This window comes from Poecile atricapillus, chromosome 2 (genome assembly GCF_030490865.1).
Source record: "Poecile atricapillus isolate bPoeAtr1 chromosome 2, bPoeAtr1.hap1, whole genome shotgun sequence".
In the NCBI taxonomy this organism is placed as follows: Eukaryota; Metazoa; Chordata; class Aves; order Passeriformes; family Paridae; genus Poecile; species Poecile atricapillus.
The window spans coordinates 107,236,276-107,252,338 of record NC_081250.1 but is presented as its reverse complement, the minus strand read 5'-3'; the positions used below and the strand labels follow the sequence as shown (position 1 = coordinate 107,252,338).

Here is a 16,063-nt window from a genome sequence, read left to right as displayed (position 1 = left end):
ATCTTCCCTGACAAATGCATACCTGAGTTCTGACATATATGTTACAACAGGGCAAGCTTTCCTAAATAGCTTTATAATGGGCTTGAAACACAGTCTTCAGAACTAAATTACATTCACAATGATCAGGCTGGAAGTACACAGGAAACAGTTGCTGTTACAGCAGTTTCAGCTCTGATCTGGAAACAACCTCAAAGCAAGGTTGAATGAGAAGACAACAATGGGGAGTATTAAACACAAGAGTTTAATTTACATGCGCTTATGTGATTTCACTATACCAGAGCACTTGATCTGAACTCAAGATACCATCTTTCTCTTTTTGGGCACATAATTCAAAGAATTTCATTGCAACAGCTGGAGTTTCAGTTATTTAAACTACATTCCAGCAACCCTGCCAACTAGGCAGCAAAACAAAAATGAAAGAAAAAAAATTATTGGACAGAGCAGCCTTCCTTCCTTCCCACTGGCAGCACCTCAGGCACATCGTGCTCAGCCTGGCTGCTACAGGACACGTCTCCATTCCAGTAGATTCAGCCTTGAAACTTGGTTTGATTTTGGCTGCAGTTCATCAGACAGGCAGGTGTGCATTTGCTGGTGACCTTGTTACCCTCCTTTCCCCTGCTTCTCCCGAGCAAAGGAGACCTGGAACTGCATGAAAGAGTTTGCTGAAATAAGCTAGTGCAGACCAGGGACACACAGGGATGAAAATGTCTTGCCTGTAAGTTATAGAAAGTGACAACAATGAGGGATCTGTTCACTATTTCATACCTAGCAGCTCTGTGCCCACTGGTAGGGCAGGACAGGTATGCAGTTAGACTTTAACTCACGCCTGCACACCACTGTGGACAGACTGGCAGGCAAAACCAGGCATGCCAGCTGAAATATTTTATGCTGTTGTGCATTTCTTCACTCAACACTGTTCTTATTAAGTCATTGTCCCACATGCCAGTGTGCTACATAAGGGAAACCCACCTCTTTCTACAGCATATGTCAAGCACTGCCTTAAGAGCCTTGGCTGAGCTGCCCACAAAGGGACTGGCCACCCCACTGACCACCTTAAAACAACATCTAAATGCTCTTTCTGGATTTGCTGGATATTACAGGCTTCATTAAAAGACATATCACTAAATGACAAGCTGAACAAGAACAACCAATGGCAGAGCAATGGAAATGATGTTGGGGCTGCTCGTCCTCTTTGCCTTATTTTCAGATAGCACTGGCAACATAGCTGTCTGCTCCCTTTGCCAGAATGAGGATCACATTCTGCACCTCCTTTCCAATTTCCCTATTGCAACTCCTGAAAGCCAGCATTGTAGAGAGTCCAAAAGAGAGTGACTCAAGTGTGTGGTATCACTTGAACTTGAACTAGCACAATACAGTGGCCATTACACCTATCACTTTGTAAAAGCCACATGACCTTCCCTCACACATTTAAGAAACAACACTTGAATACTTCTGCTGATTTTATATTCTTCTATGGAAGCCCATGTTCTGTAAAAGTTTAATGCAATTCTTTCCAATTTTTCATGAAAGAAGAAATTCCCTTATTTACATTTGAACTTGAGAGGTGAAGTGGCCTGAGAATATACACATTGTGCATTTTCCCGGTCTGGATTTCCCTGGCCTTTTGAAAGACTTTCCAGACTTTCTTGAACCACAACAACTACTGGTAAACCACAGAAGCATTCATGTTATGTACCTCAATGGGGCTTTGTTAAAACTGGAAAGAGACGCTGTGGTATCTGTGCTTACACAAGCGCTCTGAGAGGCACAACACGCTTCCTCGTGCCAGGGCTGAGCTATCAGTAGTCCTTCTGGGAACTTTAATCAGGCAGGAACCGTAACAGCCCTCTAACCTAGGACCTGCAAGTCTAACATTTAAGAAGAATTCCCCCCTTTCTAGCGTCCGTCTCCCTTTACACGGCAAACTCTCATTTCCAGTTGAGTCTTAGTATATAAGGAAACAACTACAAAAACCATCAATGGCAATATGCAGGCTTCATTACACTTGCTTGACAAGTTTATCTGATGTTTGCTTTGGCTGATTTTTATTACCCTGTGATTTCTGATATTTCAAGGAATGTCAGTTTGAGATTTCACTGCAGCAGTGGGCTGTAGCAAGCTGCTGAGTGATTGCTGGGTTTACAATTTCCCTGGTGACACAGCTGTTTCAGGCAACTTTAAACATGGGTATTGCACTTGGTATGGAAGGATGGGTGCCTAAACCTCCAAGGTGCGTTAGAAAGAGCAAACCAAGCAGTTTCCTGATCATCACAACCTTTTTTTGTAAACTCAGTTTAGGCATAATACCTGTGTCCCAGTTTCCCTTTTACTAGAACTGTATACTACTCAGCCTGTAAGCATCTCCAAAGTACTTTGAGCTTTTTTTATGACTGAAAGCACTACAGAGATAAAAGGTAATATAAAGAGAGAGAGAGAGAGATACAAGGAGATTTCATTGTGAGGCAGGTAGTTATGGCAGAGGGAAGTCCAGAGCAAAGCACACAGCTGGCTGTGGCTGCCCAATGAACTGTGAGAGCAGGCTGCATGATGGTGCACGCTCCCTTCTGGCACATGGCAAGAAATACACATGCTTCACCTTCTTAGTCCTCTCCCCCTCTCTTGAACCTATTCTCATTAAAAAAATTAGAAGAACAACTCTGGAATCCACTGCAACCCCTTCTGAAACCATATCTTAAGGGGTATTTCACTATTAAACATGCAAACATCTCATAAGACTTCAAAACACTAGCTCTTCTTCCAAGATGCTAAAAATTTACTTGTATGCTTTCTGTATTGCCTAAAGTCAGATGGAGGACCTTTAAGCTTTCACAATCCCTTTCAAATTGCAGTTTCTTCCTCCCACCAAGAGAGAATACAATTAAAATAATTTTGGAAGGCCCGAGGCTTCAGGAAAGTCCCCTTCTTTTAACAAAGCTCTGATCAGATACCAAGCATCTATCACAGTACAACGGTTTGGTGCATTTGTTACTCCTTCCTTATCCTCTAACGAATGTGTAAATACATGTTTCTTCCAAAGGAAAGATATATTTCCACTAATCCTTTTTCAGAAGTTTTGCAGTTTATTGTTATCTTTCTTGTGACTGGCACAAAACCTGTGCAGTAATCTCATGCTATGCTAGGAAAGAACAGCATGATCCTTTCTGTGCTTACACTCCCTGTAAGAGACCCAGGGAGTCTCCGGCTTCCTCCCACAGGCAATGCAAGGCACAAACGATAAGCCTCACATTTACTGCTTCTAAAATGCCACAAAATACTTGAATAAAGCCATCACTCTTTTCCCGCCGCCTGCAGAAAGATTCCCGCTGTCCAGCCAGCACTGCCAGTGGAGTCCCGTCACATCCATTCCCCCAGGCTCGCTGGCTTACCCCCAGCAGTATCTCGCTGCTCACCGCAGACTACGGGACACGCTCTGAGGCCACAGAACACCACCCTGAGGCACTTGCAGGTGCCCGAGCAGCTGACACACGCCCGGCAGCAGCCGCAGCTCCGTGCCGCGGCGAGGCGGTGTGTGGGTCTGTGGCTCCAGGAGGTGCGGGGACACCCGAGGGCAGGTGCGGGGACACCCGAGGGCAGGTGCGCGGGCAGAGGAGCCGCTTCCATCCATCCTGCCCGGCACTTCCCCGCGTGGCTTCCCGCCGCTCCACACTCCCCTTCTATTCCCATGCACACTCCCAGCGGGGAGGAAACAAGACCGCGCACAGCAGGGTCACGTCAGACCCCCTAAAAAGACACCCACCCATCCACCCACCCAGCCCGGGGATGCGGCGCGGGTTGGGGAGGTGCTGCGCGGGGAAGGGCCCCGGCCGCCCGGTTACCTGGATGGCGCGTCCCAGCGGGGCTGCGGCCGGGCCCCCCACCAGCTTGCAGAAGAGCTGCGGCCGCCCGCCGCCGCCCGCCGCCTCCCCGCAGGTGGCCGTGGCCCAGATGCGGGCGGCCGCCGCCAGGTTGAAGTAGGGCGGGTGGAGGCTGAGCCCCGTCCCGCGGGAGGCGGCGGGGCCCGGCTGCGCGGCGCTGAGGGCGAGGAGCGGCGGCAGCAGCAGCGCCCAGAGCCCCGCGGAGCCCGGCGGCGCGGCCATCCTGCGCCGGGCTCTGCCCTCGCTCCCCGGGCCGGCGCTGGGCCGCAGCGGGGCAGGAGGAGGAGGAAGGGCGACTGAGCAGGAGAAGCGGCAGGCTGGGGGCTGCCTGCACCTCTCTCCTCACGCCCTGCCTGCGCCGCGCGGTGCGGGCTGGGGCGGGACGAGGCGCAGCCCCGTCCCCCGGGGCGTGCGGGTGCGCTGGACGGGGCGGGACGGGACGGGACGGGGGAAGGGTCTCGGGGCTGGCGGGGTTGTCCCAGGTGTGTGCCCCAGCTCCCAGCTCCGCCGGCATGCCCAGAGGTGCCGCCCCACGGCTCCGCTGGAGCTCTCTGAGCCTCCTCTTCCACGCTGAGTGCGCGAGTCAGTATTTTTGACAGACCATAAAGAAGTCTCGGAGCATACCACCCTCAAAATCTGCCCACAACACGTTACGTTGTGGATGCTCCGTTCCTGAGAGTGTTCAAGGCCAGGCGGGATGGGGCTCTGAGCGTCCTGGTCTCCTGGGAGCTGACCCTGCCCAGGGCAGGGGGTTTGAAAACTAGATTATCATTAAGGTTCCTTCCAACCCTAACCATTCCATGATTCCCAGATAACCCCTGACCTGTCATGTCTACAGGGAGTAGGGTTAAGGTGTCCAAGCCTTCTCCACGAGCAGGGACATCCCCACACAGCTATACCCCTGCTTCTCTCTTCAGGTCCTTAGGAGGACCCTGTGTGACTGCTGCAGAAATCAAAGCTCCTCTTGCCACTTTCAGTGCTCTGAGGCTGCTGGAAACGCTGCAGCCTGGACAACCTTCCTGCAATGCACAGCCAGTGCTCGCAGCTCCTTGTGAAATGGGTGTTCCTGCTCATCCAGGACAGACAATGAGTCTCCTGTGTTTTTGAAGCTATTTGGCACAGACTTTGGATAACACAGGAGCTGAGGGGCTGAGGGGGAAGGCTGGGGAGGGAGAAGGAGGCCTAAGAACCATGTAATCTGTATCAGGATTTTCGCTGATTAATGGCATCATTATCCTAAGTTTCATACCTATTCACATTTCCAGTCCAACACGTGCTCACAGACCCAGTGTTCGTTCCTCTTAACAAAATTTGAAGGATTCAGACAAAATATATGGGTAGATACAAATGCTTACAATAGTTTAAGAGTGATTCATGTGAGTTGCAAGGAATTTCATAACTTTATGAAAGCTTTGCTACATGCCACTCAGCAGTGGCAAGAGAGATCCCTGGTGTACTGTTTCAGGAAGCACCAGCCGCAAGCTATTGATTTTGCCTACAAGAAAATCTCACCACATTTGTTTGTTTGTCTATGGCTTTAGCACGCCATAGAGACGTATCTGTAGGAGACAATTTTTGTGTCCTCCATAATAAAAGTTGACTTTCATAAATGTAGCATGCTGTCACTTCACATATATCAGATTTCATAAATGCTTTTGGCTTTTAGAGCACCTTAAAAATATATCCCTTTTCCAACTTATTTATAATTTATCTCATCTTATCTCATTTGTACATCATTTCACTTAATCAAACAGATGGCACTTCATGAGAAACATGAGAGGTTTGAATACAAACAAATGTTCCATTAACCAAAATGCCATGCTATCAGATAGGGCAGTCATTTCATACTGTTTACTGAAAAATGGTTAAATTCCAAGCACATCCTGGAGATCTGGAATTATCTGATGGAAGTCCAGAGCAAGCAAGCTCTTAGAAAGGCCTGCCCACTTTTTTGGGTGGTTCAGGTAAGGAAACTAGCTTCAGGAGATCCTTTGCAAACTCACTTGGAAGAGAAGATTCTTGTGAGCTGTTTGGTGGGTGGCTCACAAGACATGTCCATTCTCAAACAGAGAGTATTGATTTATTGGCAAGCATCACATGAGAAAATACAACTTACATGAGCAAGAACCAAATAGTTTAGTAAAATAATGACATGTTCTTGGATCTAGTTTCCTAAAAGTTAAAAACAGGGATGAAGCTTTGTAAACATTAAAAAAATTAGCCTATCAGATAAAAAAAAAAAAAGATGGAGAAATTTTCCTGTTCTTTCCCTCATAAAATTATGTGCATTTTCCTTAATATATATCTAAATTTAAAAATCTACACTCTTCTCCAGCTATCTGCCCTTTTTTCCTCCCAGTAAAGCCTTTTCTTCTTTTTCCTTCAGCCTTTATAAGGTTTGCTTTCCTTATTTCTTCCTGTCTGCAGGGAGTAAACTTTGTCAGTTGACTGATGTTGAGCACTTTATTGAATAAATGTTGGCAATTGGAAATGTTACTGGGTCTGTATTGTTATAACATAAGTAGATTACATTACATTATTGGGCACTTATGCTACTATGAATATAGATCATTCTTTCTATTTTAAAATATGTTTATTTAAAATTTCAAGTCAAGAATGTTGAAAATTAGCCTTGCTGATGTAACTTCTGTTTCTCTCTCTTATTGATATGTGCAGTACAGCATACCTCATCTCATACTGCTGTTTCATATATGTTATGTTATAAATCTCCAGTGAAAATGAAACCATCAATAGATAGTCTCAGTGAGTAATATTTTTTATTGATCACTGACTAATTAGTGGTAATATTTAGCTCCTGCTTTACAATCCCACATTGCCAGACATGGTGTTATGGGAATTTACTCTTTCTTTTGGAGATATTAATGAATAAATATCCTACCAGGTAGCCAGAAAGTCTCTCAGATTAGATAGTCCTGAGTCTCCACTCAGTGATCATTAAATTGTGCATCTTGTTCCCCCATCAATGTTTTCTATCTGGTCTTTATGTTTAAGCTAGTCTCAATAATTTTGAGGAGAAGCTCAATACTTTACAGGAAGACTCTTCCACAGACTTTATCAGGTAAGCATGTCCTTAGCCTAGAGTGTAAATACCCAACCAGAAGTTTTTAAGCTCAGACAACAATCCCTACTTTTATCATGGAAATAAGGCATTTATCACATCCTGTCATAAATGCTTATGCATGACTAATATTTAGTTTGTGTCTATATGTAAACTTTGATTAGTTTTAATAACAACTTCTTGCAGTAAACCAAGAGTAAAATAAGGTTATTTGCAGGCACTCTGGTTTAATAGTAAAATGGTACAGTGTGCTGGCAATACCAGTGTCCTCAGTGAATATCATTAAATAAGATACATTCTATTTAAGATCATTTTAGTCTCTGCTTTTCTGACAAAAGTAGCTTCTTCATCTCTCAGAAATTCCTTCAGTATTTGATGATCATACCATGTCACTTTGAAAAAGATAAATTATCCTCTTTGTAACTGGAATAGAGGCATACAGAGGCTAGGACTGAGGTTTAAAATGCAGTCCTATCAGCAGAAACAGTTTAGATGGCTACATTACTTAGTGTGATCCCAAACCCATTTATTCAGAACTGCACTTTTGTTCTGTCCTTTGGTTTGAGTTTATTTTTTCTTATTTTTTTGTCACCTGTTTCTTTCTGGATTCACACACTAGGATTATCCATTCTCCTTCATAGACCATGTTTTCTCTGAATGTCCTTGTGCTATGCCTGCTAGATCTTGTCATCCATCCTATTGGAGCCTCTCTTATTGTCTGTCCTTTCATCTCACATGATTCAGGTATTTCAGCTGATGCTTTTTGAACTTTTTCACAATTAGATGGCTGCATGATGTTGCTGTACCGTGCAACTGTGCTTGTTGCATGGTAGTTTAGTTGCTACCATTTACTTAGCATCATTCTACATCCTACTGTGAGGTCTGACTTTCCTTCTGCCAGACAGCAATCTCATGTACTAACATTTTCCTGTACAGTCTGCATCCTAGGTTTACTTGACGTAGTCTTATAACAGAAAACCACTGTGAATACTCTCAGTTTCTAAGGGTCCTCGAGTTAAATTGTAACATCTGAAGAGCATTCCCATCATAGTTCTTATATTTTTTCCTATCTCTTGTCTTTCTTGAAATGTCCTGGTTACAAACAACTTACTAGTTGGCACTCATGGTTTGATGGGATTATGGAGCAAGAAACTTTAAAATGGCTTTGTGGCAGATTAGTATTTTATGCTCTTTCACTGCAGAGAAGTGCTGAGCCAAAAGAGGAGGGAAGGTGGATGTTTGCTACTTTACAATACTTTCCCAATTAATGGGAAGGCAAATTACATGACCTCTCATCCCTAGCCAGTGTGTAGAACTCATGACAGTACTAATTTTGATTTTTTATGTTTACTCAGTCAGTATCCTGGGGCTGGGGCAGCCCTGGAAGTGAGACACAACTTCTTTGCCATCCGGTTCCAAAGAATAAATCCAGAGGACTGGGCTATGTAGCTAAAGGTGCAGATAATACTCCCTAAGGAAATTACACTTGACCATAACTTATGTTAGCAACAGAGGCTGATGTATCTTTTTTTTTTTTTAAATGAACTTTATAATGGACAACATTAAAATCCATCCACCTTATTGTTTTGTTTCTTAATGGATTTCCTTTTTATTCTCAGCTTCCTGTACTTTTTTATAGAGTTGCTCATGGGCTTATAAGTTCAAAAAGAAGAAAACAAGTCTTGGTCATAAAATGGCTGATTTTTTGTGAAGAAGCACATGCTCCCTTTGGTCAGTACCCAATGACTTGTCAGTCAAACATCTGGGGAAAACTAAAATGTCAGCTCTTGTATTTTTCACATCCTGTTTTTCTATTTGCTGACATTGGTGCTATTATTGCTACTTTGGCCATCATAATAAGGGAAAACAGCACTCCACAGACTCACTGCCACAGTACGCCAAGCAGCTACTCATGGAAACCACTTCTTTGTAGACTGCTTTTCCTAAGAGGCTTTTTTAGCCACTGGTTAAATTAGATTGGCATTTGAATTTCATATTTTTTTCTGCCAGCATTGTCTTTGATCTGATCTCTAATAAAAAGACAGTGTTTTTTCTGGGATTTGTTTCCAGAAGGGTTTTAGGTAGCATTGCTTTTACAAACTGCCTCAGGTTTACTTCAATCTCAGCTCTAGCCTGACCATAGTCTCATCAAGTTCTTAATTTTTAAATAGAACCTTATGTTTAAATGTGATAGGAAGCCAGACTTTCAGCAGTATAAACTGAGGAGACTCCAGTGCTATATCAGTTTATTCCAGCTGAGGATCAGGCAAAAAATGTCACTGAAAATTCAAACAGATGTAGTTTAAGAATATTGATTTGTTTATTTTAATTTTTGTAACTCAGAAAATTTAAAACAAATCCCTTGTGAAAGTACCGAAAATTAAGTGGACAATACTTTTGCTATGTTTTTTTGAGCACAATTACATATTTCTGTAACACATAAGACAAAATACGCTACAAAAATTCTCCATGGAAGAGAATTTATAGGAGCTGCAGCTCTTATAAATCATTATTTTCTTTCTCTTTTTGTTGTTGTTTTGGATTTTGGTTTTTGTTCATAATAATTTGTTCCAGTCATGTTAATTACCAGGAGCTTCATTAGGAGATGTGATTGGGCTTGGTGGCCCTACCGTGGTATTATTTTGTCATTTGGGTATTCTATCACACAGTTGTATGCGTATGTTCTTTAGCCAAATCCTTTCTTTCCAGTTCATGGACTGATTTTCTGACCAGCAGAGCATAAGACAGAGAAATTGAACTGACTGATCTGTAGTCAGTAACTCGATTTTTTTACCTGGCAAGGTATGTAATTTCTCTCTCACGTGCATAGAGTTGATTCCTATTGAATTTGCTTGTACCATGTGATCAATACCCTCAGCCCAAGGTCTCACTCCCTTCCTTTGAGGACCTCCACTCTCTCCAGGTGAGGATGAAATTAATCCACCAGATAGATCAGTATTACTGTGTGGGGTAAGCTCTAAGGTCCAGGGAGGCATCCCAGAGTCTGGATTCTGAAAGCAGTGCTCCACAACAGCTTCTGTAGTCCTCAGACAAAGCTTTTGGGACAGAGAAGAAATAGCCACACATGGTTCAGCTGGTCAGAATGGCTCATGTGAATGAGACAACAAGAATATTACACTTCCATGCTAAGTACAGAGAAGTTTTGTGGTTCCTGTGCAATGCTAGTAAGGTGTGCCCCCTTTAATCTGTTTACTTAGGCTTAGGAGGATAACTAGAGTTTGGCCTGATTTCTAACACTGAGGTTTTTCTGTCTTAGTAAATGTACACAAATCTTCCACTTAAGAAGTTAGTTATATTCTGTGGGAAAAAATATAGCAACCTTTGGATAATCTGCTGTTTTTCCTATCTGTAGTAGCACATGGGTTATATCATACATTGTTCTCGCACTCACGTGACACATGTTTTCAGACCCACAACGCTTCTCACAGTAAAGTTATATACAATAATATACAAAAAATGGCTGGGGAAAATGGATATGATATCATTTGATTTGAATTTGCCTTTCTGTTTAGAGAACTTCACTGGCCATCAAGTTTAGATTGTTCATGGACTCAGAAAACCAGTTTCATTTAAGTGCATCACTATCCATTAGCATTTAAGTGCCAGGTATAGGGTTAGAAAGATGGCAAACTTGAACACAGGCTCATAGGCTTCTCTGGCTGAGCAGATGGAAAATAGGTAAACAATTCACTTCAGAGTGAGTCATAAAGTCAGCATATACACAGGGTAGGCAGGGAAAGCAAAAGGAAATGACAGATGAAGAAGACATACAGTCATAACCTGTACAGGCTGTCTTAAAGCAATATAAATTGAAGAGAGAAATATTCCAAGACTGGGAGGGGAAGGATAAAAAAATTTTAGTGTGATGTAACTGTACAAATGCTAACATAGAGATGTTTAAATTGAGCTCTTTGAAGGTTGGAAGCCATTTGCACTTAAGTGAAGATGGCATGCTGATGCTTATACTGGATTAGAAATTGGTCTTACATGGTAGTTGTTGTCCTTTCATTGATTTCCTTGACCTGTCTCTTCATATCTCTTATGTCATTCATATGTCATTCATAAGACAGAAGTCATCAATTTGTCCACAGTCATCAATGCTGTGGAAAAGAGGAAGGAAAAGAGGAAACTCATCAAAAATCTCAAGTGGCAATCTGTGGAATTTGTTCTATACTCAAGTTGCTGTTCTCAAGTGTAATGCTAACTTCTCTCTGATTCCCTGGTCATTAGCACAGGGATCAGTTCAAAGGTTCATGTGGAGGCAGTTAATTATGCTCTTGTGGTTCCCAGCAGGCACATGTCCTTACACCAGCTTATACCAGCAATTTTGGTAGGAAGTTAGATGTCATAGGAGGCCTCTGCACAAAGGCTGTGTAGTAAAAAGAAAGATTCAAGGTAAGAGTTCCCTAGAAGGATGAATGAGTACAGTTACCAATGTGTTGGGTAAACTATTTCTATTAATAGATAAACTTTTCCATTTTCAGGTCCAGTTTTGTAAATTCCCCATTCTATTTTTAAAAGCTTTATGAGACACATAAATACTTTGTACAGTTTTCCTGATAAATCTGCAAGGTTTATTTTGAAACTAACTTTTACTGTTTCTAATATTATCCCTATTCATTTCCAGGAATACCTTCCAAAATAAAGAGTAACTCAAAGTACTTTCTTCATATACCAGTTTTTTTTTAATATTATGGAAATAAGGAACAGGCCACGTAGCTATTTATTCTACAGTTTAGCAAAGGAAAAATTAATGGAAATGGAAGACCAGATGGGAAATCTTTTTGTTTATAGACTTTTTTATCAAAGTTATTGCTGATGATTTAAATTAATTTTTTAAAACATGAAGAATTTAAATTAACAGTCAAAAAAATATTGAAAAGTGCAATATACAACTTGAAGACTATAATACTCCTGATAATTGCAAAATTGAAGTGAATCTATTAGCTTAGTTTTCCTTAAATTTTGCAATATTCCATCTTCTAGATCCTACAACAAAGAAATCAACAAAACCAGGTCATATTCCTTAAAGAATCACACAAAAGTGCTTTCCAAATCCTGAAATCAGGCTCATAACACAGGGTGAAAATGTACTGGAAAGGCATGACTGCATGAATTAACCTGATGCAATCCTATGAATTAATCCTTGGAGTTGTCACTGTGTGGTAGGATTAACTGATTTTAGTATCTCGAGTAGCAGATATCCCCAAAGCTATGTTATTGAAATCTTTGTCTATGGAGTGCCAGAAAGAATAAGATTTTTGTCTTGAAATAAGCAGCATCTTCTTTGTTCATAAAGAGAAAAAAAAAATAGGGGATTAAATACCACTTCAGCAGCAAGGCTGTGTGTGTTTCTGTGCACTTCCACAGTGACACATTCATGGATCTGCTCTGGTGCTTTCCTGATTTAAAACTCCTTGTGCATGCAGGAGAAGGCTGGAAGTAAAATACGAGTTTGCTGAATTAATTTAGAAATGCCTCTCAGATCTGTCACTATTTCTCTTTTTAATCAAAAGACAGTTTGAGTAGCAATAATACATTTGACTCAATATCCACCTCATAATGTCCTAGCATTTTGGATGTACACTTTGACTAAGTACATAAGCAATAATCAATCTGAGACATGCAGGAGGTTTTCTCTATGGCTGTTCAAGTGTTTCAACATGAGATGAGCAGTGCCACTCTCAAGAAGTAAGCCCAGTTACTCAACCCTAAGTTCTGTGAAGGAGCCAGAGGGCATCAAACCAAGAAGCAGACAAGGATTCCTTTTGGACTGGAGGATATTCCTAGGTGGTATAGCCTGCTGGATTAGGAATGATGGATACTCCCAGGCAGGATATGGGCAAGCCCAGGCACCCCAGGGTGTATCACTCTTGTTGGATATGTACAAGCTGATGACACAAGCTGTTGTCAGTAGATACAGCATGCTTAGAAAGTATCACATTTTTTGTGTATGTTATGTATCATGAATTTGCACTGCGTACCCTGAAAAAGGTCAGGTTCACCATGTCCTTGAAATGGGTTGATGAAGCACACATACATAAACCCCATGGACAGGCCCAGGATTTCCTGATGGTTTGTGGCTCATCTGTAGGTGCTGCAGAACATCTGTAAATCCTGGGCAAATAGTGAGACTTCCCAGATTCTCACTGGGTGAGAGAACACACACAGGGCAAAGGGAAGGAGCCATGGCACAAGATTTAGGCTACTTTTCAGGCAAGAGAGGGGTGCCAGAATAGCTGTACCAGACATCTTATAATAAGGTACTTTCTCTGGATCAAAGACTGCATTGCAGTTTAGAGACACCTAAACTAGCTGTGGCAGTAGTAGCACAACACAGGCTGTCTACATTTACAAATACTGCAGCCTGACAGAAGTCAATCAGTAGAGCAAACTGTGCTGAGGATCTAAAGTCTACACTGTACCCATTTTATGTTGAGGTAGTTTTCATTCAGATAAGCTCACTTTCAATCCCAGTTGGCAGCAGCAGTCCACTGAGTCTGCTCCTGTTCTTTGAGGTTAGTTCGAAGTGGATACAGTTTGTATGGTACAGGATCCCTTTACAGTAAGAAAAGAGCACCATAAGGAGGGGACAATCAGGAGATTTGCTTCAGCTGTGTGCTCCTCATCCAGACTAGAGCACTAAAGTAGCTGTCCTAGAGAGGTCAGCAGGAGCTGATTTAGCCAGCCAAGCAGTTGGATTTGCTGGTCTATGCAGATGTCTATGCTGGCACAGCAGAACTGATGGTGATGTCTGAGCTTGCCAGCTCAGTTCACTCCACGGCACAGTGCAGGATTTAGCCAAGATCAAGAATGATTTCAGCAACATGAAGAGTCCAAAGACTGGGAAAGAGACAAAAATTTTAGATCTGCTCTCTTACTGTGTGCTGGTATTGAATCTTGATGACAAAAACAGATATGCAAAAACCTTAGGCTGCTGGTTTCTAAAGTAGTCTTTATCTTGGTGTCATCATTTTGAGTTACAAGGCAAAAGAATGTAAGGAAGCCAAACTGAGAAGTTATTTTTAAAGATTTTGGCACAAAAGGCTTGCCCAGGCCCACACAGGTGGTCACAGGCAGAAACATACACAGTCGTCTAAGAGGCAATGATCCAGGATTTTAAAATCATGCAGAGAAAACTAAAGAGAACTAAGGAGTAAAGAGGATTTATACCTTTAGTAAAATAGAAATAGAATTTGCTGTTCATGGTAACCAGGTTTATTACTGTTGTTGTCTGGGTAAAATCAGGTTTCAAAATTTGTAACAGAAACTGCTGAAGGTTGCTCCACTTTACATTTTAAATTATCTTTTTTTTTTCATACTTTGGATAAAGTAATTTATTTCTAGAAAAATACAGAAACCAATTTACATTTAAAAAATATTTAAATAACTAAATATTAATGGAAACAAATGTCCAAGGAAAGAAGACAATGCAGATACAGCTGAAATCAATAATAATATACTAAGATCGCCACCATTTGCAAAGCTTCAGAAAAAAAATTAAGTTACAATCAGGGAATAAACGTTACTGCCCTTCATCAATGATCTTTATACAGGTGACATTGAAAGCAAAAGCACTGACATTATTGACCTATGGCCATATGGGAAATGGCAAAAGCTATTGCAGAAACATATTTGTCGATGCAATATCTTCTGAGTTACACAGATGCAGTTGTGTGGCACACCCTGCAGTAAAGAGCTCTGGAGTCTGGAAGATGGCAGGCAAACTTAACAACAGGTTTTTGAGATGGAGACAGAATCCCATGTCAGAGTTCACTGAAGTTACAAAACACACATTGATCATCTTGTCTCCTGAAATGTTTTTATGCATTTCCATACACAGCAGGCAAACTTATATTGCTCTCTGTTCACATTTCTAAGTGGGTATTTGTATGTTTATTGCTGTTTTTTAAAGCAGATAGAAATTAATGTCATCTTCGCATAAAAAATTGTAGAGGTTTAGATCACAATCTCTGAAGGAATGTTTTGTCTAACCCAAAATTTGTGCTACTTCTCTTAATCCATATATAGATGTGCTTGAAATGTTCTGGCTCAGGTAAGGTTTTTCTGTGACTTACAGAGAATGGTTGGATCAGCTTTTAAATGCAATAATTTTACTTGTTCCTGCAATTCATCTTAGGTAGCCTTCAGATTTGAACAAAACAACATGACTCAGGACATTTGAAATAATGGTTGTGATGAAATACTAGGTGAGAAGAATGCAGCTGCTGCCCTGCAGATGAATTCTGCCAAGCAGCTAACAAATCCCAACCAGTCCAAGTATCTTGCAATCTCAAATATTCTGCCAAGACTAAAGAACAGGGGAGATGTGTAGCCCTAAAACACTGTATTCTCTTGATAGTAACAAGGGTTACTTGAGTTTGCAGGGCCTCGGGACTGAGGTTTGCCAGGTTTGCTGTCTTTAAACTTTTCTTGACTTCCCTCAATTTTGCTTTACATGGCTTATCTCTAATAGCAGCTTTTCTAATTGAAATGAGAATTAGTTTGGTTGTAATATGGAGATGCAGACCAGTGAAAAAAGAGTCAGAGGTAAAAACATGTCAGCAAACGTATAAAACAGAATTACGCAGATCCTCGAAGAAGAAAGGAGAAGGAGAAGGAGAAAAGGAAGAAGGAGAGGAAAAAGAAGAAGAAGGGGAAGAAGAGGAAGAAGAAGAGGAGGAAGAATAGGAAGAAGAGGAAGAAGAAGTAGCCATGAACATGATAGCCCCTGCAATGACCAATTCCAGATGCTACACAAATGCTACAGCTCACCATAATGTCCCAAACCAGCACCACTGGAATGAAACCACCAATTCTGGGGCCTAGCCTAGCAGGGGAAAGGTGAGGATAACATCCAGAAAAGGAATAATAACTAGGAAGTGTATGTAAGTTTTAACTGTAATGTTATTAATACTGATTTTTTTCTCTGTATAGACTTTTCTCTTTTTTTGTTATAATTACATCTGTTCGAGTAATGATTTTTATATTAGATTGTTAAGATCCAGTTATAATAATTATAAATTCTGGGTCTTATATATATATATGGGGTGTGTGTCCTCTTTGCCCATAAACAACTGTAACAATA

The 16,063-nt window shown here is 41.5% G+C and overlaps 1 protein-coding gene across 1 annotated transcript in view; it reads right to left on the bottom strand.

Annotated features, from left to right (window-relative positions):
- LAMA3 (laminin subunit alpha 3) overlaps nucleotides 1-4,097 on the bottom strand; it is a 107,697-nt gene extending 103,600 nt beyond the window's left edge. The window contains exon 1 of the mRNA XM_058831127.1: nucleotides 3,837-4,097. Within this exon, the coding sequence (XP_058687110.1) occupies nucleotides 3,837-4,097 (261 nt within the window). The remainder of the gene's footprint in view (nucleotides 1-3,836) is intronic.
- Nucleotides 4,098-16,063: the final 11,966 nt, after the last annotated feature.